The 27,606-nt window shown below is 47.7% G+C and overlaps 1 protein-coding gene across 1 annotated transcript in view; it reads right to left on the reverse strand.

The window, feature by feature from the left end:
- CHD2 (chromodomain helicase DNA binding protein 2) overlaps positions 1 to 27,606 on the reverse strand; it is a 1,340,517-nt gene that overhangs the window by 201,434 nt on the left and 1,111,477 nt on the right. The window contains exons 20-21 of the mRNA XM_086956769.1: positions 19,721 to 19,800; positions 8,085 to 8,441 (exon numbers count right to left, since the gene is read on the reverse strand). Of these exons, the coding sequence (XP_086812895.1) occupies positions 8,085 to 8,441; positions 19,721 to 19,800 (437 nt within the window). The remainder of the gene's footprint in view (positions 1 to 8,084; positions 8,442 to 19,720; positions 19,801 to 27,606) is intronic.

Raw genomic sequence — 27,606 nt, forward strand, 5'->3', positions numbered from 1 at the left:
GCCAGATGTGGAAGGGCGTGACAACCTTTGGCAAGAAAGAAGGAAGGGTCTTTAAAACCACCTTGTCCGGATGTACCGAAAGGAAAGGAGGTTTAGAAGAAAGAGCCTGGAGCTCACACACTCTTCTGGCAGAGGTGATAGCAACCAGGAATGCCGTCTTTAAGGTGAGAAGATTTAAGGACAGTTGTGAAGAGGCTCAAAAGGAGGTCACATCAGGTAAGTCAAGACAAGATTCAAGTCCCACTGAGGCATTATAAAAGGCACGGGAGGGAACATGTGTGCAATGCCTTTGAGGAAGCTGTTACCAACAGGGGACTTATAAAGAGAAGGCTGATCAGGAAGCCTCAGACAGGCGGAGATGGCAGAAAGGTAACTTTTAATAGTGCCCAGAGCAGAGCCCTGCTGGGCCAAAGACAAAAGAAACAGAAGAACCTCAGAAAGAGGGGCAAAAAGGGGATCCACAGCCTTCGCTGTGCACCATGCCACAAACTTGTTCCATTGGCAGGCGTATACCGTTTTAGTGGAGGGATGCCTGGCTGCCAGAATGACATTACAGGCCTCGGGAGGAAGGTCGAAAGTCGTCAACTCTTGCTGCTCAATCTCCACACATGGAGGTGGAGGCTGGACAGGTTCGGGTGGAGGACTGTCCCCTGCTGCTGCGACAGAAGATCCTCCCGAAGAGGCAGTCGGATCGGGGGATCAATGCTCATACTGAGTAGCTCAGGATGCCATACTCCTCGAGCCAATCCGGAGCCAGAAGAATGACTTGGGCCCGGTCGTGCCTGACCTTCTTCAGCACTCTGGGCAGAAGTGGTATAGGCGGAAAGGCATACAACTGACCACAACTCCACTCGTGACAAAAAGCATCGCCGAGCGAGTGCCGCCTTATAAATTCCAACGCACAGAACTGATGACATTGCGCGTTCTCTTCGGTGGCGAATAGATCTAACCAAGGTGTTACATCCTGCATCCTGTGTTACATCCTGCTTCTTTGTCCTTCCTTTGTGTTTCTCATTTCTATCTCTGCATGTCTCTATGATGTCATCTGTGTTCCAATTGCATTTGCTTGAAAGCTGGAACAGTTACATCTGGAGGCTGAGCTGAAGTCCATCTGCTCCTGGTGGGGTCTTTTCTATCATTATACAATCTTATTCTATTTATCTACCTGACCTGATTTTATTCTACAATAAACCTAAATTGTTACATATACTGGATTTATGGACATCAATTTATTACAATTTTGGCGACGAGGTACAGAACCTGTGCGTGGAAAAAGACTGGTTTAATGGAGATCTGCAACTGAGGAACTTAAAGAATAAGGAACTTAAAGACTATTGGAACTACTGCAACTGAAGAATTTTTTCAAGCCAAGAGGAGGAAAAGGTATTTTATGAGAGCACCCTGGTTAACCCCACCAGTGTCCTGTGTAGTCTGGACAGCCTGTTTCCCTAGGGTGTTAGAATTTTTGCTGCGTGATTTGGCTTAAATCTGAAGGAATTACAACTGCATGATTTGAAGAAAACTTTTAAGATTTAAACTGATTTAGACTGAATTGTCAAGAACTTTTAAAAGGAAAGATGTGTGCCATGTTTGGGAGAGACACGCTTTTACCATCTGCTGTAGTGAATGCAGGTGCAACATTCATTCGTATTAGATGTTTAAAGAAGTTGAACAGCGTGAGAATGGACATAAGGTTTTGCTTTTGGCTCTCAAAGATAAATGCTGGATTTGTATCGTTTTAATTTTGCAAGGTGTTTAGTTATACTACACAAGGCTCTTCCACTGCTGAAAGAGACCTTGCGCCACTTCCGAATTCAGATTCATCAAGCACTGACGGCGGAGTTCGTCTGCTCTGGCATTCAGAGAACCTGCCAGGTGTTGAACCACCAAGGTAATGCCTTGATGTTCCAGCCATGTCCAGAGGCGCAGAGCCTTGTTTGTTGCAATACCACATGTCGGTGGTGTTGTCCATGAACACCTGCACCACACTTCCCCGGACATAGGGAAAGAATGCCTTCAATGCAAGTTGGAGCGCCCGCAGCTCTAAAAGGTTGATATGGAGCCGGGATTCCGCCGGAGACCAGAGGCCACTGATCTCCGCCTCTCCAAAGTGGTCTCCCCATCCAAGGAGGGACGCATCCGTCACTACTGTGTGCTTCGGTTTGGGAAGGGAGAGGAATCTGCCGTTGACCCAATCGTAATTGTAAGCGACCACTGCAAATGTCGTGCAGTGCCCTCCGAGATCTGGCCGTGATCGGACAGGTTGCCCTGATGCTGTGCCCACTGGAACTTCAGGTCCCACTGCAGAGCCCGCATATGCCATGTGGCATGTTGCACCAGCAAGATGCAGGAGAACACAGGCCCAGGAGCCGGAGGGTCATCCTGACTGAAACACGGAATAGAGGCCAAAAGATCAGAATCAGTGCCTGAATATCCCGGACCCTCTGCTCGGGAGGAAAACCCAAAACCGTGTTGAATCCAGAACTGCTCCGATAAAGAGGAGCGTCTGAGAGGGACTCAGGTGCGACTTCGGCACATTGATGGAGAACCCCAGCAAATGCAGGAGGATGGCCGTAGTCTGAAGGTGGGTGACTACTGCCTGGGGCGAGACAGTCTTCAACAGCTTGATACCCCTAACCTGCGCAGATGAGCTGCGACCCCCGCCATCACTTTCGTGAACACCTGAGGGGCACTGGTAAGGCCTAAGGGGAGCACGGTAAACTGAAAATGCTCCTGGCCTACCGTGAACCGCAGGTAAAGCCGATGGGCCGGCAGGAGGGGGATGTGAAAATATGCGTCCTGCAAGTCCAATGCCACCATTAAGTCTCCAGGGTTGAGAGCAGTCAAGACCTGAGCCAGGGTTAGCATCTAGAACTTCTCCTTCCATAGGAAGGGATTCACGTCCCGGAGGTCCAAGGTAGGACGCAGACCCCCTTTTTCCTTCTTGGGGACCAGAAAGTAGGGGGAATAGCATCCACTCCCTACTTCCGGCCCAGGAATGCACTCGATTGCCCACTTGGCCAAGAGGGCGCAACTTCCTGTTAGAGAAGCGCCAAATGATCCCCCAACATGCGGTGACACCGAGGTGGCATGGCTGGGGGTGGGGACTGAAAGGGAAGGGAATAACCCTTGCAGATTATCTGCAGCACCCATTTGTCTGACGTAACCTCGCACCAGCGGGGAAGGTGGTGGCGGATCCTGCCACCCACCGGTGTGGGGTGATCCCTGAAGCTGAGATTAGGAAGAGGCGGAAGCAGCGGGGCTGGAGGTGGATGGACCCGCACGCAGGATCCCCGACCCGCCTCTGCGGAAACCGAAACCGCGGCCTAGCTGCGGCTGGTTCTGCGCAGGCCTGGTGGAAGGGCGCGCCTGAGTGCCTCGGCCCTGGTTACGAAAGGAGCGAAAACTAGAAGTGGTCGGGGTCTTAGTAGAAAGACCCAGGGACTTGGCCGTAGCCCGCGAGTCTTTAAAGCGCTCCAGCGCACTGTCAAGCCTTGTTGCCAAACATGCGGGTGCTATCAAAGGGTATGTCCATGAGCGAACTCTGGACATCAGGTAAGAACCCGGTCGAAAGCAACCAGGCGTGGCGCCGCAATGCCATGGTCGTAAAGTTTGCCCAGCCCAGGGAGTCGGCGGTGTCTAATCCATACCGGATGGAAAACTTAGCCGCATCTTTGCCCTCTGCAAGCGCCTGACAAAGGGTAGCATGCACCTCCTCAGGACACTGAGGCAACACCTGAGCAACGGCGTCCCACACCGCGTGGGAGTAGCGGCCCAACAAGCAGGCAGTGTTCACCGACCGCAACCCAAGGCTGTCGAGGCCTGAATGACCAGGCTCTCAGGCGTAGGGTGAGTGGTCAAGAAAGCAGGGTCACTGGGCGCTGGTCGGTGGCATCTAGCAATGTTTTTATTCCCTGGGGCCTCCGTTGACGGCCTCGACTAAGTGCCCAAGAGGACCTCCGTAAGGGCGTCATTAAATGGAAGCAGCGGCTCCGCCGAAGTAGACGCTGTCTGGAGAACCTTGGTGAGGAGGTTGGTCTTGAGGGCCACCATGGAGAGGTCAAGATTGAGGGCCTCAGCAGCCCGGTGGAGGACCATCATATAGGAGGCACCCTCCTCCATAGTAGGCGGTGAGAGGTGAACCCCGGGTCAGAAGAGACATCGAGGTCGTCTGCATCCTCTAAATCGTCCACCAAATCGAGTTCAGAGTCACATTGCCGAGCAAGCGGGTCCTCAGAGCCTTCCCAGCCACCGTCCGCCTCTGGTGTAGAGGGGGCCAGTCGCGGCGGCAGAGCCGGAGATGGGGCGAACGGGGTCGGGAACGGTGCTGTGAACGGCCCACAAAATGGTCTGGGAACCGGGGCAAGGGTAGAATAAACGTCACCCAGTGCGGCGCCAGGGCTGGAACCGAGGGTGGCGCCAGGGCCGGCAACGCCGGGGCCGGACCCAGCGGCGCAGGATTCTGTAGCCGCTGGGCCAGCAGGATCTGGACACAAGTACGCGGGATCCGAAGGCGCGCCTGCGGGAGCCCGAGGCCTATAAAGGCGTTCCAAAGCAGCAAGGAATTCTTGCATATGTTCGGGAGTCGTTGACGGACCCGGTAATGGAGGATAGGCCACAGGACTCTCCGACTCCAGAGGAGCCGCAGGGGCGAGGCCCCTGTCCCCCTCGTCCGTCTCCGAGGATCTACAGGGGGACATCGGAGAGCGAACACGCTTCTTCGACTTCTTTTTATGGCGACGCTTAACGGAATCTGAAGGCGAAGACTTGGACTCCGAGGAGCGACGTCTCCGGTCCCGCGAGCGGTCCCGGGAGCGACCCCTAGACCGGGAGCGGCGACGGCATGGGGGCCATGGCACGGCAGTACCAGGAGTCGTGGTCAGCCTCCAGGCAGCAGAGGCAAACATCGTGGGGGTCCACCACCGACATGTTACGGCGAGAGGTCCCACAGGACTTAAAGCTGGGCATCGCTGCGTGCACCAAGAGAAAAATGGGGAGACAAAATGTAGAAGTCCAAATAATGAGATATTTTCTTAGAAAAAGCTTAGTTTATTATAAGAGAGCACAGTACATCCATCCAGGCAGAAGAGCAGTTCTGGATGCCTTCAACACATTCTAAATGATGTCACATAAACAGCATGGCATATGCCACTAATTGAATGAATACACATTCTAATATTAAAAGGGCAATACAAGTAAAAGAGAAATGCAAAGTGTAACACATTCCTCCCTTAGAAAATCAAGGATATGCATTTCTACATTTGGAAACACGTCTAACATTCCAAACATGTCCATCTTGTGTAACAATACTATTGCGATTGACTGACAACTCTCACTGGTTTATCAAATTTGTTGTCACCTTTAAGAAGAATTCCCGTTTTTTTAATTCTAACAAACTCACCAACCTTAAATTCAGGAGTCCTGACTTTCATACGGATATCATATAAACCCTTACTCTTCTGTTGTTTTCTTTCAATATTACCAGCCAACATTTTATTGTCAACAACAGAAGAATGAGGCTTCACATTCTTCTTCAACCACCAGGGACACAATTTAGAAATAGGATCTCGGCCCTTGAGTAATCGGAAAGGTGAGATCTCCGTTGTTGAATGAGGAGTTATGCGGTGCATCCATAACCTTTCCCTCAATTTATCCTTCCAACCAGCTCCAAAACCTCAAGCCCACATTATATCTTGTTTGAGCACCCTGTTAAACCTCTCTACCTGGCCATTTCCTTGTGGTTCATAAAGGGAAGTAGTGACATGACTAATATTATGACATTTTAGAAATTCTTCCATTTCATAAGATTATAGTTGTACCCCATTATCAGAAATTATAACTTCTGGTGTTCCTTCTCGAGCAAAAACTTCTTTTAAAAACAAAATGACCCTATTTGTATCAACACATGGAACCAACTTCACTTCAGGCCATTTTGAATGGTAATCCACCATAACAATGGCAAATCTACAATCTTGTGGCAAAAAATTGAACGGACCAGCAATGTCCAACTCTACTTTTTGCCAAGGAAAACTAGGCCATTTGACTGGAACTAAAGGAGCAGGAAAACACTTAGGAGATTTTTCACTATTTACACACTCAGTACATTCTCTCACTATTCTATCCACAAATCTATCCATCCCTGGCCACCAAATAAATGACATCCCCAAATGTGTCTCATGACTTAGAGACAGGATTGTTTCGCGTAAAGAACTAGGAGGAATACATTTTCCATCCCTATATACTATGTCTCCTTCCACCACAATCTCTTCAGAGACTTTCCAAAATGGATGTAATTCCTCTGAGATTTCATTCTTTTGTGGCCAACCAACAATGTAAATTTAATAACATCTTGTAACAACCTATCATCATTCATCCCTTTAATCCACAACTCCTCAGATATAGACCCAAACTTTCCGGACAACAATTCTGTGATGTTAGATATAATCTCTTTAGGACACGGTTCCTCATGAGCTTCACAAGGTAGTCTTGACAAACAGTCTGCAACAACATTACACTTTCCTGGAACATATTCAATACTAAAAGAGTACTCTTGTAACCTTGACATCAACCTCGCTATCCTGGCTGAGGCATTTAATCCTCCACCTGGCGATAATATGCTAATCAAAGGTTTATGATCACTTTTGATCACAAATCTGGCACCCCAAATGTAGTTTCTGAAATGTTCTACACTCCATACACACGCCAACAACTCCTTTTCGATTACAGCATAACGCCTTTCTGTAGCATTCAAAGTTTGTGAAGCAAATGCTACATTCCATGTCTCTTTGCCAGATACTTGAGACAAAACACAACCTAGTCCATACTGACTAGCATCGACTGTAAGCACACAAGTTTTACCAATACAGAACGGTTTGAGAGATGGAGCACCCACCATATCTTTTTTATATTCTCGAAAGCCACCTGCTGCCTTGTACCCCAAACAAATTCTACATTTTTCCTCGACAATCCTCTCAAAGGTTCAATTTTTTAATGAAATTACTGTAGTATTCACATAACCCTGAGAATGAAAGCAGTTTCTCTTTGGAATCTGGTGATGGTGCTTTAATCTAAGCATCTACTAACAAGGTCTTTGGAATTACACCTTCTTTTGACAATGTATGCCCTAGATATTCAACTGAATCTTGATACAGTTTACATTTTTTTCTCTTTAAAGTCAGGCCATGATCTTTCAGAATTTCACACACTTTTTTAAGATGTTCTGAATGCAACATTTTGTCTGGAGAAAAAATCAATATATCGTCCTGGAAACATTTTACAAAAGATCCTACATCATCAAACAAATGACACATAGATCTTTGAAAAACAGAGGCCGCGGATGCCAGACCAAACGGCATTCTCTTAAACTGGAATAATCCAAAAGGTGTGATAAAAGCTGTCATGTGACGAGATTCTTCGGATAGTTCCACCTGATGATAGGCTGACCTAAGGTCTAAAGTGGAGAATATCGTTGCTCCACCCAACATGCTAACTAATTCATTTATGTTGGGTAGGGGATGACAATCCGCAAGAATATTGGCATTCAAAGGACAAAGATGCACACATAATCTTAAAGAATTATCGGCTTTTCGTGCTAAAACAATCAGAGAAACCCACTCTGACGACTCCACTTCCTCAATCACCCCCTCTTGCAGAATCTCTTAACAGTTTTCCTAGTTCTTCTCTTACATTTAAAGGAACATTCCTAAGTTGTTGTTTAACTGGAACAGCATCTTTTTTCAATTTGATCACGTGACGGAAACCCTTAAGTCTTCCCAATGAATCTGAAAACACTTCAGGAATTTATTTTCCAATATTAACACAGTCATCTTCCTCAAACTCATTCTCTTCTACCACCATGACAGGTTCCTTGTTGCGGGGATTAAGCATTATCCCGAATTTCCACTGATCACGCCATCCCAGCACATTCACACCTTCCTTCACAACATAATTTAATGAAGGCTGTTCTTCCCTTGAATACAACATCTGATGAAACATACCCTATCAAATCTATTGTAGAACCATTAAAGCACTGTGCTTAAATATCAGGAGGATTCAAATCATTCAAGGCCATGACATTGCCATACTTTTCATTAAAATACACTTCAGTTATGATGGTCCAGGGAGAACCAGAATCTGCCATAAGTTCAAGCGTTTCATTGAGAAATGTCACCACACATTTTGGAGATCCAAGATTGTCTTCCACAGCACAAACATCAATGATGGAAACTATCAAACCTTTTTCTTCACAACCATTTTCTCCCAATTCTCTCACACAGGAAACTCCACTTCCCTTACTTGTTAAATTTTTCTGAGACTCATAAATCTTTTTCCTATAATCCTTGCACACTTTAGCAAAATGTCCAATACGCCCACACTTGATACATTCCTTTCCTATAGCCGGGCAAAATTTGTAAGACGCTACATGGTTGGTGCTATCACATCTAAAACAAACAACATTTTTGTTAAATTGATGTGTGGACCTTGGCGGAACATATTTTTTAACAGCACACACTTCATCAATGCACTTACTATTATCGCCCTTTGAACTCACATCCTCAATAGTTTTTCTCCACTTGTCAGTTTGCTCAAAAGCTTTAGCTGTAGCAATTGTGTCATGCAGGTTAGGATTTCCTAACCCTTTCTTATTCCTTACATTAACAATAATTTGGTCTCTAATCATTTCATCTGCTAAATTACCAAAGTTGCTAGAAATTACCAAGCTTCTAAGAGCAGCAAGAAAATCATAGAAATTTTCTGATTCTCTTTGTGCTCTAGTATAAAATGTATACCTATTAAGCGCTATGCTTGTGGTGGGTTTAAAACGAGTCTCCATTCGCATCAAAGCTTCATCAAATGTGCCCAAGTCACCACTGGCAGTATGTAAAGTTCTAAACACTGCCTGACCTTCAGAACCTAAACAGTGCAATAAAATGTTCTATTTCCTTTCATTCCCCATTCTCTCCCCATCAATGGCTTTTAAATAGGTTATAAAGTCTTCCTTCCATCTAGACCATGGGATGGGAGGTTCAGCTTTAGATTGCAAAAACGTACTTGATGGATCAAACTGCATTATAAAAATGTAACAATAAATAAAATAAAAATGAATAATTACTAATCTATATAGTTATTAAAGATGTGTAAAAGGGTGAATAATGATGAAGAGAAAATAAAAATTTAAGCAGATGAAGTCAAAGTGTCTCAATTTGGAAGAATCTGACGTTTCCCAATACAAAACGGCCGCCACCGTTAATTTATCATCTTAGTGTTGAAAATCGTTGAATAAATCCTTCAAAACGACTGAAAATGATTCCCAAATAATCCGATGTTAAATTGAATCTTTCCAAGTAAAACCGACTAAAAATCCGATTTAAGTATGAAATTCCTTGTAATCACGAAGTTTGAAATGAATTTGTTCGAAGTATAAGATTTCCTAATCTAAGATGGCCGCCAACGTCAATTCGTCATCACGCACGCTCCGTCAGTGTCAGCGTGATGCCATCACACGTCGTCGTCTCTTCAGAGTGCAATGTCCTCGGGGAAACAGCTCGTCCTGCTTGAAGTAAGTTCTATAAATGACGCGTAAGATGCAGCGCGTCTTTTAAAAATGATCGTTGCAGTAGCCAAAACGTTGTGGGCACTAAACACAGAAATCAAAATTTTTTATGCAATCTGGGCAGATGAGGAGATAGATAATTTAGAAATGTCACCAAAACATTGCAAAATCAACATCGGCAGTTGCTTCCTCCAATACCCAAAACAATTTTCCGTGTTTGTTAACAAAGCCCGATGCACATTAAATAATCCAAGATAATGGAAATTAGATAAACCTTACTGTTCTCTTGTTGTGACACTCTCCACTCAGCAATTCCTTGTTTAAAATGCGAAAAATCCAAGATAATGAAGAAAATCTCCAACAATATCCAAAAGAAGTCCACAAAATCCAAAATTGGTACCACTCCTGTGCTCTTGTATGTAGCAGGTGCCTGTTTCCCTCGTCGCCAATGTAAAAGTCCAAATAATGAGATATTTTCTTAGAAAAAGCTTAGTTTATTATAAGAGAGCACAGTACATCCATCCAGGCAGAAGAGCAGTTCTGGATGCCTTCAACACATTCTCAATGATGTCACAAACAGCATGGCATGTGCCACTAATTGAATGAATACAAATTCTAATATTAAAAGGGCAATACAAGTAAAAGAGAAATGCAAAATGTAACACAAAAGTCTCAAAATAGTGGTCAAAAAGAGACCAAGGTACGTGCTCAATCTGGATCTGCGCTTACTGGCACGGAAAAATAAAGTACGGACTTCGGCGCGCATGGGTGGCGCCTAAGTACTCTCCGTGACGTCATCTCGGCGCTGACGACGCCAGTGACGGACGCGGAGCAACAGCACACCACCTGACACGCAAGGGTACTGCTAAGCGAAACTTTCGGATACAGTCTGACGCCTGGGGATATTCTAAGGTAGGGAATTTATCCCTAACGTGTCTTTTTCAGATAGAGCATTACATAAGGTAAGTAACTAGTTCTTCTGATGAATATTTCCAATCTCAAATTCCAGACCTTGTGAATAGATATCAAAGCAGGTGGAGTGGAATAGATCCGAATATAAAGCACTGCAGGATGGAAAGGGTAAAGTACCCCTCCCACGGGACCTGGCTATCCAAATAATAGTACTTCGTGAACGTGAGCACTGAGGCCCAATTTGCAGCCTGGCAGACACCTAAAACAGGTACTGGAGTTCCAGTGCAGTGGTAGCGGTCTTGGCACTGGTCAATTAAGCTCACGGCCTTCTGGATGCTGTTTCTTGGCCAATATGCAGCAGATATTTATACAAGGGACAATCCATCTGAAGATGGAAAGTTTCTACAATATCTTACCCATCTTTAGAAAACTCATCACAACCAGTGATTTAAATAGAGATGGCTGATCAGGTACCTGTCAAAAGGCCAATGAGGCAGACAAATAACCCAGCTACCGGGATAGGGAGCAAAGAAGGACGTCAGACAACTGGGCTTGTAGGGGCTGCATATGCCTAGAACAGCACCACATAAACTTCCCCTGTGTTCCACATAGATAGTTTTGGTGGAGGGATGCCTCGCTGCCAGAATAATGTTTCCTATCTCTGGAGGGAGATCAAAACCAAGCAACTGTTGAGGCTCAATCTCCAAGCATGGAGGCGTTAGTTGCATCAGCTCGAATGCAGGATCCTATCCTGCTACTGTGACAGAAGATCTTCCGAAAGTGGATGGCTCATAGGCGAACAGATGCTGATGGCCATAAGTTCTGGGAATCAAACTCTGATGGCCCAAACTGGATTCACTAGGATGGCGTGAGACCAGTCATTCCTGATCTCCTTCAGAACTTTGAGCAGGAGAGGTACAAGTAGAAGGCGTACAAGAGTCTTAAGCGATAGTGCAACCGAGAGGCATCTCAGCAGAAGAAATGCCTTGGAAACTCCAACACAAAAGTCTAAACATTGCTTATTCTCAGCAACGCCGAAAAGATCAAGTCAAGGTTCTCTCTATTGCTACGAGATGCCCTGCACCACCTCTGAGTGTAGCCAACATTCATTATCCACCAGGCAATGAATGAAATGAAATGAAAATGGGATTTGTTAAGCGCTGCAGCTGCCCTCAGGCGTCCAGGCGCTAAGACTAAAAAGGTGCCATTAGAAGAAGCAAAGGGTTCTAATTACTGAAAGAGAAAGGTTTTAAGCTGCTTTCGGAAGCTAGACAGATTGGGTTTGATTATCATATACAGAGGAAGAGTGTTCCACAGCTTTGATACATTATAAGAGAAGGACCGGCCTACTGCTCTAGCTCTGTAGATTCTAGGGATCTTGGCCCGAGATGCAGATGAGGAACGAAGCGCTTTGTTGGGCAGATAAGGGGAAATCAAAGTGATTAATTTCTGGGCCCAGTTTCCAGAAAGCTTGGTGAGCAATACACAGGGATTTGAACTTCACTCTTTCCCTGATGGGCAGCCAGTGCAAAGCTCTTAAGCCAGCCTTTATTGACTTTCTTCGTGGGAATCCAAGTAGTGCGCGAGCTGCGCAATTTTGGGTGCGTTGAAGTTTTTGTAGGCTATAGTCTGGTGCCCCAAGGTACAGGGCGTTGCTGAAGTCCAGGCGGGATTGAATAAGGCCCTGTATAATTATCTGCTTGGCCTCGAATGGAAGAAGGGGAAGGATTTTTTTTATCACCCTGAGGAGGCCAAATCAGGTGGCTGCCACCTTAGTAGCCTGTGTATTGAAGGTCAACGACTTATCTAACCATACCCCCAGACTTTTGATGTCTCTGGGGGCAGGGACCGCGCCCATGCTCACGGGCCACAGCAGCTCCACAGTAGAGGGGGCCGCCGCGCCCAAGAGCAGGAGCTCGTTCTTATCGTCATTGAGCTTCAAACAGGAGCTCATCATCCAGCTCTTAACCTCTTCCAAGCACACTGCTAGATTAGGCAGTGAATGGAGACCACTCTTCTGCACAAGGGAAACCACTAGCTGGGTGTCATCCGCATAGGAAATGAAGTTAATACCATGCGGACGAACAATCCCAGCCAGCGGTCTCATATATGCATTGAAGAGCATAGGGCTCAATGAAAAACCCTGAGGTACTCCACACCCTAGAAGCCTGCTTGACGAGACGGATGTGCCATCAAAGACCTGAAAGGTTCTATCGGTTAGAAAAGACTTGAACCAAGTCAGGGCTTCTGCGGACACACCCAGGTCGGCGAGACGGTTCACAAGAATTTTATGATGAACCGTATCAAAAGCGGCACTCAGATCGAGGAGGATCACTACCACTGACCCCCCCCCCCCCCCCCCCGATCCAAGATCCGCCTCGCCTCCTCCGTCACAGCTAGCAGGGCAGTCTCTGTCCCGTTTTTACGACGAAAGCCCGTCTGGGAGACATCAAGGAGATGGTTTTCCTCGAGACACTGAGTCAGGATGGCGTTGACGTGTTTCTCGAGGATCTTAGTTGCCCATGGGAGCAAGGATATCGGGCGATAGTTGCTGGGGTTAGCTGGATCAAGGGCAGGTTTTTTCAGCAAGGCCCGTACCATGGCATGCTTCCATGCCAGGGGCACCAACCCACTCAAGATGGAGGAGTTCAGCAACTCCATGAGTGTGGGGAAAATGGTTTTGCTGGCCGAAACCAGCGGGCCTGGAGGAGCAGGGTCGCACAGAGAGCCCGATCTTATTTGGTATGCTAAAACCTCTAATGTTTTCAGGTTCAACAAAGGGAAATGGTCTAGCTTATGCCGGTTGAGTTTATCCACCCTGGTATTTAAAGATCCTGGCAAGTGTTGTACAACCAGGGTGATGCAAAGGATCCCACTCCACCCTGCTTGATGCATAGTGGTGGTGTTGCCTGGGAGGATCTGCACCAATTTGTCCTTGATGAATGGAAGGAAAACTTTTAGTGCCAAGCGAATTGCCCCCAAATCCAATACACTGATGTGGTGGAGGGTCTCCACTGGACAGCAGAGACCTCAGACCTTCCCCTCTGCCAGATGACCTCCCCAACCCAGCAATGACGCATCTGTCAAACTGTTTGGTAGTGCAGGCAAAGGGGTCTGCCACCTGTCCAATTGCAGCCCTCCAGCCAGCTCTGCAGATTTTTTGCAGTCTCCTCTAATACCTGAATGGAATCTTAGAGGTACTTTGGTGATGAGCCCACTGAAGCCTCAGATCCCCTTGCATAGCCCACGTGTGCCACCTGGCGTGGTCCACTAGGAGGATGCAGGAGGCTAAGAGCCTTCAAAGCAGTTCTTATTCAGAACTAGGTAAAAGGTTCAAATATCCGGATACTAGTCCAAATATCCTGGACTCTTTGAGGCAGGGGAGACGCTCGGAATAGACCTCCGTGCCACCATACACCGGGCCACGATTAGCTTTAGGGACCGCTACATCAAAGCCTTCGGCATTCTGGGCCGGCAGTCGGAGCACTACTTTGGGTCGTGGTTGCCCTCCAGGCAACAGACTCACCAGATGGTGGTCTCTGACCGATATGGCGCGGTGACAGGAGCCGCACGATTTTAACCCCTGAGTCTTCTAGGGGTTTCAAACCCCCTAGAAGACCTGGGGGTCTGGACATTTGGTGTCTGGACATCCTAGACCCCAAAAGGATTCAACAAAAAGCTGAAAAAAGTCTGTCGTAAAGTGACAGGAGTAGCTCTCTTCGATAGATATGCGCTGACTCTCAGAGAAATAAAAGAACTGACATAATCGCCTTGAGAAGGCGCCTATATAGACGGCGATGATGAACGAGACGCCAATGAAGTCATGCGGAGTCGACCGACACAACCTATCGGTGTGTAGGGGCACTGCTATCAAAAATCTTCCTCATCCAGCCTGACGCTTGGAAATTCAAAGGTAAGGAATCTGCAGCTAGATGTCTCTATCAGAGCACCACTATCACTTTCGTGAACACAGGAGGTGTACTAGTAAGCCAAAGTGGAGCACCTAAAATTTAAAGTGCTCGTGGCCCACCTGAAACTGCAGGTAGCACATGTGGGACTGTAGTATAGGAATATAAAAATGTGTCCTGTAAATCCAATGCCACCATCCAGTTGCTCGGATCCAGATCAGAGAGAACTTGGGCCAGAATGAGCATCTTGAACTTTTCATTTTTGAGGAAACATTTCAGTGGACAAAGATCTAAAATAAGACCAAGATCTCAATCCTTCTTTGGAACTAGAAATTAACGGGAGTAGCAGCCAGTCCCGTTGCACCCTCTCAAAAGCTCCTTTGTCCAAGAAAACCTGGACTACTACTTTTGTTTTTTCTTTGTTTCTTTTTTTTGTAGTTTGCTCTGATATTAGGGCCCATCAAATTTGTTCAGAATGCCATTGCTTGTTTGAAGTTATGTGAAAAAGTGCACATTTACTATATCTTGTAATTGCTATATCTCCAGAACCCTCCGGTGGATCATTTTCATTGTGATGTCTAAAAACACAGCCTATTTTTATAAATTGATACATTGGTGTTGGATTTCTTGAGTGTCTCATTGATTTCTTCTTCAATAATTTTGGTGCTGTTTAAATACTTCACACTTTAAACTGGAGGGTTTAACAAACAAAACCTACTTGTCTTAAAGGGGTTGGTAAGTGTATTAAATGGTGAGTTCTCAAAACCACACCATATAATAAACCCAGTTTTCTCACACTGAACATCCTGGATTTGCTGCAATGGAGGGAAGGCCTCAAACTGAACTGCATTCAATATAGCTCTTATGAAAAAGTCACTGCAAAGGAGTCGGGTGCGACTTCGGCACATTGATCAAGCACCCCAATGTTGTCAAGAACTTTAGAGTCATTTGGAGGTGGACCCTGATTAACTGTTGTGAGTCCACCGCCAGTCTTCGTGACAGGGTAAAACTTTTAACTCATAACCATTTGAAAATGGGCAACGACAAAAGCGATTACTTTAATGAACATGGCAAATTAAAAATGCTTTTGGGTCACCCTGACCTGCAGGATGAGTATACGAAAATAGCCATTCCTGCCACTCCAAGACCACCATTCAATCGCCTGAATTCAGGCCAGATAGAAACTGAGCTAGCATAAGCAATTTGAATCTGTTCTTATGCAGTTAGGCACTCAGAGGGCAAAGATCTAGGATGGAAGCCTTCATCCTGAGAAGAACCAGAAGTAGTAACAGGCAGTCCCAATTTCAGAGGTCCGGACCTTCTTGATGGCTCATTTGGAAAGTAGAGCCAACGCTTCTTAGAGCCCCTCTGATGTGCAAGGAAGTTGTGGTGGGTGGGACATGAATAATAGGGCATAGCTCTGCTGAACTAGCTGAAGAACCCATTTGTTGGATGGATTGTCCTCCTATGAGAAAGCGTTGGATCCTACCTCCCACTGGATAGATGCACACCGCGAAGGCAAGCGAAAGCTGCTTGAAGGCTGTTGTCGCAGGGCAGGAAGACTGGGAATAATGGCACACTTGTGGGCCTGCACAGGGTCTTCAGGATCCTGTCCCTGAAAGAACTGGGGCGAATGCTGTGAGGGGAGAGTAGCCTAGTGCTGCCTGTACATCAATCCATTTGAATAGCCTCAGAAAGGAACACTGGTGGAAAAACTGACAAAATAGGCCTAGAGAATGTGCCAAAGCTCGGCTTTCTTCAAAATGTGTCACTGAAATGTCAATTTTTATTTTGTCAAAGAGACAGGATCCATTAAAAGGCAAACCCAAAAGAGATGGCTGCACATTACTTGAAGCCCCTTGGAACACATCTAAGCATTGTGACGGATCACCAGACTGGTGCACACTGTGCGCCCCAAGAGATTAGCTGTATTAAGGCCAGCACAAATCACTTATTTGGTCGAAATATGGCCATTCTGAATATTTTGAGCCAGGGAGGCCCTAAATTCTGTCAGGCCTGTCAGCGAGATCTTGCTAGATAATGCCCCATAGAGCATGTATATATTAGCACAGTAAGCTGAGGAGGCTCAGTAAGTGGCCTCCTTCAGAAAAGCAGTGATATTGCTGTTTTGAAGAAGACTGCTTATCTTGAGTGAAGAGCTTGCAGATTTCTCCCTACCCCTCTATCGATTCATCTCTCATTATGCTTTTGAAGGAGAAATGTTCGCAAGTTGGACTATTTGCCACATGTCCTTCTTGGTGCACAATTTATTTATGTATTTATTTACACCATTTATAGGGCGCACTGCAACCCTACGGGCATCCAGGCGCTTTGGAGAGGGTGCGACTGAGAAACTGAACAGCAAGGGGCAAGATGGAGGAATGACAAATTGCTCCTAGGATGATTATACTTTAGGGAAGAGCCAGGTCTTGACCTTTCTGCGGAAAGGCAGCAGTTCACTGGTTTTCCTGATCGCAATTGGAAGGCTATTCCAGAGGTGGGCTGCAGCTATACTAAAGGCTCTGCGACCCTGGGTTGCTTTCCTGATTCTGGGTATTCTGATAAGGTTAGTGGATGAAGAGCGAAGGGTCCGTGTGGGCTCATACCATTGGAATATGTTTTGTAGTGGTGAGGAGAGAGTGACTGGTATTGCTTGTATAATGAATCTTCTCTAATCGGTGACTATAGTCGGATACCATTGATCTTCTAGGCATCCCTGAAAAGGACAAACTTTCAGCCTGATGTTTTTCAACCAAAAAAAAGCAAAATGTCATACTGTGCAGGAGAGAAGAGAGTTTATGTTGTTGGAGTTGAATTTGTTTTCACTAACAATCTCCAATCATTTGGCCGGTCATATGTTCCCGGAAGAAAACATGTTTGCAAGCTCTGTGCCCAGTGCTTCCCCCAAGTACTAGATGACCATGACCAGTTGTAAAATCGATATGGAAGAAACCCAAATCAAGTAAAAGATACAGGGTTGACAGGCGGTACTGCTAAAAGCTTTGTCTGGACACACAAAGATGCATCTTCTCAGAGCTGCAGCTACCACTATTGTACACTTTGAGAACACCTGGGAAGCTAATTTCAAGCAGAACAGAGAACTCCCTATCCAAAATTTTAAGATCCTCCTGTAATTCTAGCATTCATGGTTATGGAAATGGTTGTATGATAGAGGCACGCATGGCTAAACTACACGTGCCTCTACAATGCTCCCCTAACCACGAATGTGTCTGAACAACGCATTCCTTTACCACGCATGCCTTTACCAAGCAATTTCGTGGTAAGGGTATGACTGGTAAAGGGATATTTGTGGTACAGTTCACACCCAAGCCCTTCCCTCTGAGCCCTAAAACCTACTCCGACCCTCTGAGCCCTAAAAACTTCCCGACCTCCCCCAAGCCCTAAAAGCTACCCAGACTTTCCCCAGCCATAAAAACTACCTTGCCCCCAAACCCTGGAAAAGAACCCACAGAGCCCTGTAAACTGCCCGACCCCCAAGCCCTAAAAACTACCCTTTCCCTGAGACCTAAAAACTACCCCCAACCCTTGAGCCCTAAAAACTACCTGACCCGCCTCAGCCCTGACAACTACCACCCAACTCTTAACAACTAAACTCCACCCTTCCCCCCCAAAACCCAGCCCGAATCCCACTCACCTCACTGCGTCCTCTCCTGATCCTTCCTGTTCCTGGGCCTGCCCATTCCAGCATCTAGACTGCGTATATTCCTTTAACCACGCATATGAGTGGGTACGGCAAGCGTGGGTAAGCCTATGGCAAAACAACATTTGTGACATACTCCGCATTGTAAAGGTTGTTTCCCTACGGAAATATCACATTTGTAGGTGTACTGACACCATCCAGTCTTCAAGATGGAGAGAAAAAAAACAAATCGACAGCAAGGTAACATTCTGAACTTTTCCCTCTTTACCCATGTGTGGGCGTATTCCAGGTTTAGGATCAGGCGACACTGAAGACATGGACTTTTGTTCCTGAGAACTAGCAAGAATAAATGTATTTATCGCTTTAGTCCTTTGGAGCTTAAGTAAGTGTTCCACCGGACCCTTCTTAAAAAGGGAGTGAAATTGTCTTTTGTTATGCTTTACAATGAAGGAAGATGTTTAGAAGTGTTCCACCACAACAGGGTGCTGTTCAGTTCAGGCAGGATAGAGAAGTAATTACCTGCAGACAGCACAGGATCACCTACCTCTAGGCACATTTTGCCTTGAAACAAATCACTTTTGAGAAGTTGTTGTTGCTCTTGTCACTGTAACTAATGTTGCCCTTTTAAGTAAGGAGCATGGAGGGAAACTGGGCTCCATGCCAAATGACTTTAAGGTCTTGATTCCGTTTCCATTTCCTGCACTGAATTTCCTAATCAGCAGTTCCAGAATAGTAAAGTTTCTAAAAAAGGCAGATCCCTGATCTTTTGTTGAGCGTGAGAAGATGGAAATGCAATTCTGAGCCAGGATATGTTTCATCGAAAGGCCATGACAGATATATCTGGCTACCATATTTCTTTTCCATGCACCTTTCTCTGGTTTTATGGAATATGGAGTGACGAAGTTAGTCCTGGAAACTCAATGACAGCAGGTATTGAAGCTTGGGCAGGCATACCGAAACAATAATAGAGGCATCATACACAGGAAATTCGGCTGCACTATTGAGCCTCTTATCCTAAAAGCTGCCCACATCACCAACTGGAGACACACCATGTCGTATGACAGAGGACAAGTAGTATAAAGTAGGTGATGCAACCTCGAGAAGAATTTCTGTTTCAGGTCTTATACAAAGTGAAGCTTCTGGGTCATGGCCTGAGTTTTTTCTCTGATCTCCTTTCTCTTGAGTGACAAGAGTGTTGTGTCTTCATTAACCATTTGATTGAAGGTTTGTCATCTCTACCAAGCTTATGTCTGGGCTTTCTAGAATCACCCCTCTTGTCATTTATAGAGGTGGAGAAGACAGAATCATGACTGGATTATTTAGCATACAAGCCAGAGGTCAACGTACATTAATATGTAGGGCATTGATACAACAGTCCATGTCCAATCTGGATAGTTCGAGAAGTCGGAGAGACAAATGGGCCCTAGACATAGATAAACCCATTAGCAACATGGACTGGAAACATATATTACTACCTGCACCTACGGTTCATTGGAATGCAATATTCTGGATTATAATTCTGTATAACACAGTGCTTACATCAAGCCCAAAAGAATAAACAGTTTTTCCCCCAGAGGCACTGATGCGTGCAGTGAGATAGATGCAGACAATTTCCACATGGTATAGGTTGTGCTGGAATTACTCAATACTGGGAAGCAGCATTCATAACTATTTATCACAATTCACCTGGCAACAGACAGGAGTATCAAGATGGCACCAGAAGTCTGAATCTTAGGGCTACTTTCATGCCCAAAGACCCAAAAAGCCTGCAAAAAGCAGTGAAAAATGATTACACCCGTTTCTGCAAGTGAATTGAACAGTGTCCTTATGGTAAATGGGACATACGTAAGGGAACAGAAAACCAATTGCTAATGTAATAATACTAATGTCATTGACTGCTCTTGTGATACAACAAAATATTAAAACTATTTTGAAAGACAATCAGCAGGAGGCCAATTTAGCTTCCAGGATCAGCAGCTGATCAGTATACGGTTTTAACTTGAAGAAGAGGCAATATTTATTTCTCTCTTCCAAGTTCCAACTCGTTTGCTGGATGTGTGGAGTGCCATGAGAGATCCACCTATAGATGTCGAGGCTTTCAACTTCAAGAAGGACTCTGACAGAAAGGAGTACCACAACATCAAACTGGAGGCTCGAAACACTCTTGATGTCATGTATCTCAACACTGAATGCCTTGATGTTGACCGCCTGAATGTGGAATGGCACAAAATCAAACTCCTCAAAATTGACCTAAAGCACCTGTGTTGTGAGGCAAGGTTGGAAGTCCCCAGGAGATGGGGTGAGTTTGGGGAGGGAGATCAGGCCTGGCCACAACCGAACCCACAAATTACTTACCTTCGGTAATGATATACCTGTAGGAAACATTAGTATTGAAAGATTCCTTACCTTAGAATTACCCCCAGGCGTCAGACTGGATCCGGAAAGTTTTCGACAGCACTACCCCTGCGCGTCAGAAGGAGGCATTGTGCGGCTCAGCGTCCGTCGTTGGCCTCGTAGTCGCCAAGATGACGTCACAGCAGCTACTTAGATGCCGCCCTCGTGCGCTGACTTCAGTTCTGTACACGACATTCCGCGCCAGGAACGCAGAGCCATGCAAGATACTGACCACTGGTGTTTGAAACTAGAGCACTGAAAAGGATGACCTTAACCCTAGAAATCAATTTGCAGAATGGGGAGGATGGATGGGACGGTAAGGAATCTATCACTACTAATGTTTCCTACAGATGTATTGTTACGGAAGGTAAGTAACTTGTGCAACTGAAAGAAACACGTAGTGATAGATTCCGTACCTTAGAATAGATACCCCAGCAATAGCAACTCCAGTGGTGGGTCTGGGAACCAAGGTCTCACCAGAAAGTCCTGGAGAACAGAACGGCCAAAGAAGCCGTCTCTCCATACTTGGCTGTCCTGGCAGTAAGGCTTGGTAAACGTGTGCAGCAAGGCCCACGTAGCTGCCAGACAGATGTCCTGCAAGGGAACTGCTCATCCCAAAGCAGTATTGGCTACTAGTAGAATGAGTGCGTAGCCCCCCCGGAGGCTCCTTTTTAGCCAAAGAAGAACAAGCCTTTATGCACAGAATGACCCACCAAGAGATGGTCCACTTGTGCACGACCTTTCTTGGCACCCATGTAGTCAACAAAGAGCTGGTCATCCACCCAGAACTGTTGAGTGCAGTTCAGGTAGAATGGGAGCGCACGTTTTGGGTCCAGACGGTGGAACCTCTCTTCCTCTTTTGAGGGATGCGGAGACGGAAAGAAAGTGGGCAAAGTGATGGTTTGCCCGATGTGAAAGGCAGTGACAACCTTTGGCAGAAAAGATGGACGAGTCCTCAGGAACAACTTTGTCCGGATGGACAGAGAGAAAAGGAGGTTTAGAAGAAAGAGCCTGGAGCTCACTCACTCTTCTGGCAGAGGTGATGGCAACCAGGAAAGCAGTCTTTAAAGTGAGAAGACGACGAGGACAGTTGTGAGGTGGCTCAAAGGGAGCACACATTAGATGTGTCAGAACCAGTTTCAAGTCCTACTGAGGCATTTTGAAAGGAACAGGAGGGAAAAGATGAGTAATGCCTTTTAAGAATGTATTTACAACAGGGGACTTGAAAAGGGAAGGCTGATCTGGAAGCTGTAAAAAGGCTGAAATGTAGCCCTTTATAGTGCCCAGAGCACAACCCTGCTGGGCCAAAGAAAGTAGAAATAGAAGGACCTCTGAAAGAGGGGCAGAAAGGGGATCCACAGCCTTTGTTGTGCACCATGCCACAAACGTATTCCACCTGCAGGCGAACACCTTCTTAATGGAGGGATGCCTGGCTGCCAAGATTACATTACAAACTTCAGGACGCAGTTCAAAAGAAGTCAACTGCCGCAGCTCAATCCCCACACAAGGAGGTGGAGGCTGGACAGGTCCGGGAGGAGGACCTTTACCTGGTGCTGCAACAGAAGATCCTCGAGAAGAGGCAGTCGGATCAGGGGATCAATGGCCATGTTGAGTAGCTAGGGATACCATCCTCTTCAAGCCTAGTCCGGAGCCACAAGAATGAATTGGGCCCAGTCATGCTTGATCTTCTTCAGCACTCTGGGCAGAAGTGATATAGGTGGAAAGGCATACAACAGACTGCAACTCCATTAATGACGAAAAGCGTTGCCTAGCGAGTGCTGCCTCGGATACTCCAACGCGCAGAACTGATGACATTGAGAGTTCTCTTCGGTGGCGAATAGATCTAACCAAGGCTCTCACCACTGCTGAAATAGAGCTTACGCCACGTCCGAGTTCAGACGCTATTCGTGATCCATCATGCACCGGCGGCTTAGTTTGTCCGCCCTGGCGTTCAGAGAACCTGCCAGGTGGTGAACCACCAAGGAAATGCCCTGATGTTCCAGCCATGTCCAGAGGCACGGAGCCTCCTGACATAGGGTCCACGACCCCACCCGCCCTGTTTGTTGCAGTACCACATAGCAGTGGTGTTGTCTGTGAACACCTGCACCACTCTTCTCCGGACAGAGGGAAGGAATGCCTTTAGTGCAAGTCGGATCGCCCAAAGCTCCAGAAGGTTGATGTGGAGCCTGGACTCCGCCGAGACCAGAGGCGTCTGATCTCCACCTCTCCCATGTGGCTGTCCCATCCTAGGAGGGACTCGTCCGTCACAACAGTGTGCTCCGGAGGGGGAAGGGAGAGGGTCTGCTATTGACCTAATAGCGATTCGTGAGCCACCACTGCAATTGTTGTGCAGTACCCTCTGAGATCTGGACCTGATCTGACAGGTTGCCCTGATGCTGTGCCCACTGAAACTTCAGGTCCCACTGCAGAGCCCGCCGACAACAGCCAGCTGATCATCTCCCTCACCAAAGACCCTCACACCGCCAAAACCAACCTCCACAAAGGAATGAAGGCCATCGCCGAATGGATGAAGAACAGCCGACTGAAGCTGAACTCGGAAAAGACGGAGTTCCTCATCCTCGGCTCCACCCCTTCATCCTGGGATGACTCCTGGTGGTCAATATCACTGGGAACAGCCCCGACACCCACCGACCACGCACGCAACCTGGGGGTCATCCTCAACTCTACCCTCTCCATGTCTAAACAGGTCAACGCGGTCTCCTCTTCCTGCTTCAACACCCTCCGAATGCTCAGCAGGATCTTCAAGTGGATCCCAACCCAAGCACGAAGAACAGTCACCCAGACCCTCGTCACCAGCAGGCTGGACTACGGAAACGCCCTCTACGTAGGAACGTCAACCAAGCTCCTGAGACGGTTGCAACGCATCCAGAATGTCTCGGCGCGACGGATCCTCGACATCCCCCGCCGCAGCCACACCACACCCCACCTGAGAGACCTACACTGGCTACCCGTCAACAAGAGGATAACCTTCAAGCTCCTCATCCACGCACACATGGCCCTCCAAAACGCCGGCCCAGCGTACCTCAACAGACGACTCAGCTTCTACACCCCTACCCGCAAGCTCCACTTCGGCGGCCTCGCCCTCGCCAAAGTCCCCCGCATCCGAAGAACGACCGCCAGTGGCAGATCCTTCTCCCACCTTGCCGCCAAGACCTGGAACACCCTCCCACCAACCTACGGCAGACCCAATATCTACTGGCCTTCAGAAGACTTTTCAAGACCTGGCTCTTCGATCAGTAGCAGTACCTCCCCCCCACCCCCAGCGCCTTGAGACCCTCACGGGTATGTAGCGTGCTTAACAAATGTCCTGTTTGATTGATATGCCATCTGGCGTGATCCACTAGCAGGATGCAGGAGGCCATCGGGCCGGAGAGTCATCCTGACCGCAACCCATGATTGAGGCTGAAAGATCGGAATCATAGCCTGAATATCCCGGACTCGCTGCTCAGGAGGATAAACCAGAAACTGCTCCAAGTCCAGAAACGCTTGGATGAAGAGGAGCTTCTGAGAGGGAACCAGGTGCAATTTCGGCACATTGATGGAGAAGCCCAGCAAATGCAGGAGGTCGGCCGTAGTCTGGAGGTGGGAGAGGACTGCTTGGGGCGAGCCTGCCTTCAACAACCAGTTGTTGAGGTAGGGAAAGACTGGAAACCCTGATCTGCCCAGATGAGCTGCGGCCACCGCAATCACCTTCGTGAACACCTGAGGGGTACTGGTAAGGCCGAAGGGGAGCACAGTAAACTGAAAGTGCTTGTGGTCTACCGTGAACCGGCGGGCCGGCAGAATGGGGATGTGAAAATATGTGTCCTGCAAGTCAAACACTACAATCCAGAGTCCAGGGTCGAGGGCAGACAAGACCTGAGCTAGCGTCAACATCTTGAACTTCTCCTTCCTGAGGAAGCGGTTGATGTTCCTGTGGTCCAAGATGGGATGCAGGCACCTGTCCTTCTTGGGGACCAGAAAGAAGGGGGAATAACAACCACAAACTACTTCTGGCCCAGGAACGCGCTCGATGGCCACCTTGGCAAAGATGGCCTCGACTTCCTGCTGAAGAAGAGCAAGAAGGTCCCCCTACATGCAGTGGTATTGAGGTGGCATGAGGTGGCATGGCTGGAGGGGTTGTCTCAAAAGGGAGGGAGTAGCCCCTTTGGACTATTTGCAGTAACTACTTGTTCGATATGATGTTGCGCCAGTGGGGGAGATGATGGCGAATCTTGCGCCGTCCACTGTCGTCTGATGGGCCTGAAAAGACGGACTAGCAAGGCTTGGAAGTGGATGCTGTGGGAGTGGCGGTTGACTGACCCGCTCGCTGGCCCCCAGAACCGCCTCGGCAGTTCCCACGTCCTCGGCCGCGCTGAGATTGTTGTTATGAGGGCCTGTGGCTCTGAAAGGAACGTGTTGGGGCACCCCTTGGCTGCCGCGAAAGGAGCGAAAAGCAGAAGATGGAGGAGGCTGAATGGCCGACAGGTCCAAGAACTTCGCCCTAGCCCGCGAGTCCCTAAAGCATTCCAATGCACTATCTGATTCATGGCCAAAAAGGCGAATGCCATCAAAGGGCATGTCCATCTGAGTGTTCTGGACTTCCCCTGAGAAGCCAGTTGTCCTCAACCAGGCGTGAGGCCGGAGCACCACCGTCATGGAAATCGTCCTGCCCAGCAAGTCAGCGGTGTCAAGCCCACAATGAATGGTAAACTTAGCTGCATCTCTCCCAGCTGCTATAGCTTGGGAGAGTATTGTCCGGGCCTCCTCCGGACAACAACTGCGCAACCGTATCCCACACAGAGTGGGAGTAACGTCCCAAGAGACATTCGGTGTTCACCGACTGCAGCCCTAAACTGGTAGGTGAAAATAGCTTCTTGCCAAGCTGCTCCAGCTTCTTGGATTTCCTATCTGGAGGTGCAGAAGGGAATGAGCTCTGGGAAGCAGAGGCTTGGACAACCAGGCTCTCAGGAGTAGGGTGTTGGGAGAGGAAGAGGGGGTCTCCCAGAGCCGGGCGATGGAGTCAGCCACGTTCCTGTCCACAGGAGCCCCTGTGTTGGGCCTGGACCAAGTGCCCAAAAGAAATGTCTGAAAGCGTGTCATTAAAAGGCAGAAAGGGCTCCGAAGAGGTTGCCGCCAACTGAAGCACTTCTGTCAGGAGGTTAGTCTTGATAGCCACTGTAGGGAGTTCGAGGTGGAGGGCCTGGGCACCGAACACAACACCACTGCGTAACTTGCTCCCTCCTCCGTAACCACATAAAGAGAAGACTGACTGCCAAGGTCAGGTGAGGTGTTGAGACCACTGGCATCCCCCAAGTCCTCTGCCCAGTCCGGATCCTAGTCCTCAGACCACTCCCAGTCCTCCCCTTTCTCCGAAGTCTGTGAAACAGGCTGAAAATAAGGACCGACAGACGTAGGGGTAGAAAGGCCCCATCGGCGTCGGAACAGTCGACGAGCGACGCCGATCCGGTGCCGCATCCGGTGCACGGCTGAAACTGGGGTCGACGTTGGCGTTAGTACCGGATGATGTTGGAGGTGGTGCCGGAGTGTGGGGTTGACATCAGTGTGGGCGTTAAGAAGTCAACCATGTCTCCCAGGATCCAAGCCCAGATCCAGGGTGGTCCTGCGGCGCCGGGGCCGAAGCCACAGACAACGGAAGGGCAGGACCCAGGCCCGAAGGCGCACCTGCAGGGCCAAATGGCCCAAAGAGTCAGGCCAGGGCAGCAAGAAACTCTTGCACCTGAGCAGGCGTCACCAACGGACCCAGAAAGGGTGGGTAGGCTGGCGGCGACGTCGCAGGCTCCGCCAGAGCCGTGGTGGTGGCACCACCCTCAGCAGCAACGGGCGAGGGGGAAATGGTAGAGCAACAACGCTTCTTCGACTTCATTTTGGAATGCTTCGACTCCCTGACCCAGAGTGCGAAGACTTAAATCCATACGAGCGATGGTGACGGCTCCATGACCGGTCCCTCGACCTCCCACAGGACCGCGATCTTGAGCGGTGCGGAGCCAACTGCCAGCAACTTTCATGACAGCTCCTGCAAAGTCTTCGGTGCCATAGAGTCGTGGTCGCGCCCAGGCAGTAGCGACACACGCGGTGCGGCTCCGTCACCGACATCATGCGGTGACAGTCCCCGCAGTTCTTAAAACTGGGCATCCCTACAACATCAGGAGTCGATCTACTCAGAAGAAATGAGGTAAAAGGCCTAGAAAAACTCAGTCAAAAAGTGACTGGGGGTACATGCTCTTCTGCACTTGCTGGTGCGGAAAAAGAAAGAACTGACTTCAGCGAGTGAGGGTGGTGTCTAAGTAGCTGCCGCAACGTCATCTCGCCAACCACAATGTCAATTACGGACGCGAAGACGTGCAACGCTACCTTCCGACGCGCAGGGGTACTGCTGATGAAAACTTTCCAGATTCAGTCTCACGCTTGGGGGTAATTCTAAGATAAGGAATCTATCACTACGTGTTTCTTTCAGATAGATGAGGTACGTGATGGCTCCCTCACTCAGCTTGGGCAGGTTTAACATGAAGGCATACAGCCTACACATGTTCTTTACTCTCAGGAGCACTCCCTCCCTATGCCAGAGTTCCTGTATAGCACTATGAAACATATTGTACAATCCTTTATGGGATGAAAGTCGAGAATTTAGATGGCATATATGTTCTGCTGATCTACCCAGGACGTCTAGTTTTTTTTGCAACTTTATATAGTGTGAAAAAGCACTGAGGGACTTGATGCAATTAACAAAACAAGGACAAAATTAAACAGGAAGTGGATGTAACAAAAAAAAACATGATGGGAGATCAGAAATACATACTAGCACCATGAATACACGAGTGGAGGAGATATAAAACAAAATATGTACAATGAGGGTGAAAACATATCACAATCAGTGTGCAATGGAGACCCGTAGCATTGTCACTTGAAATACGTAAGAGTGGCCATGAGAGGGTAAAGAGGATCACCAAAATAAAGGAGTTGAAATAAAAGAAGACTTCAAAAGAGTCAACTAAATTCAGGTGAGGTAGGAAGGGATAGAGAATAGAGGGGAGCAAAAAGGCTCTGATTCGGGGAATAGTGAAAGGTAGGTTGAAGGGACAATCCATTGAGTCAGGAGAGGAAGACGGATGCAAAAAAGTACCACTAGCTAGTACTTTATAGCAAATGTCTTTGGA

The sequence above is a fragment of the Lissotriton vulgaris genome, chromosome 2_1, assembly GCF_964263255.1.
Source record: "Lissotriton vulgaris chromosome 2_1, aLisVul1.2, whole genome shotgun sequence".
In the NCBI taxonomy this organism is placed as follows: domain Eukaryota; kingdom Metazoa; phylum Chordata; class Amphibia; order Caudata; family Salamandridae; genus Lissotriton; species Lissotriton vulgaris.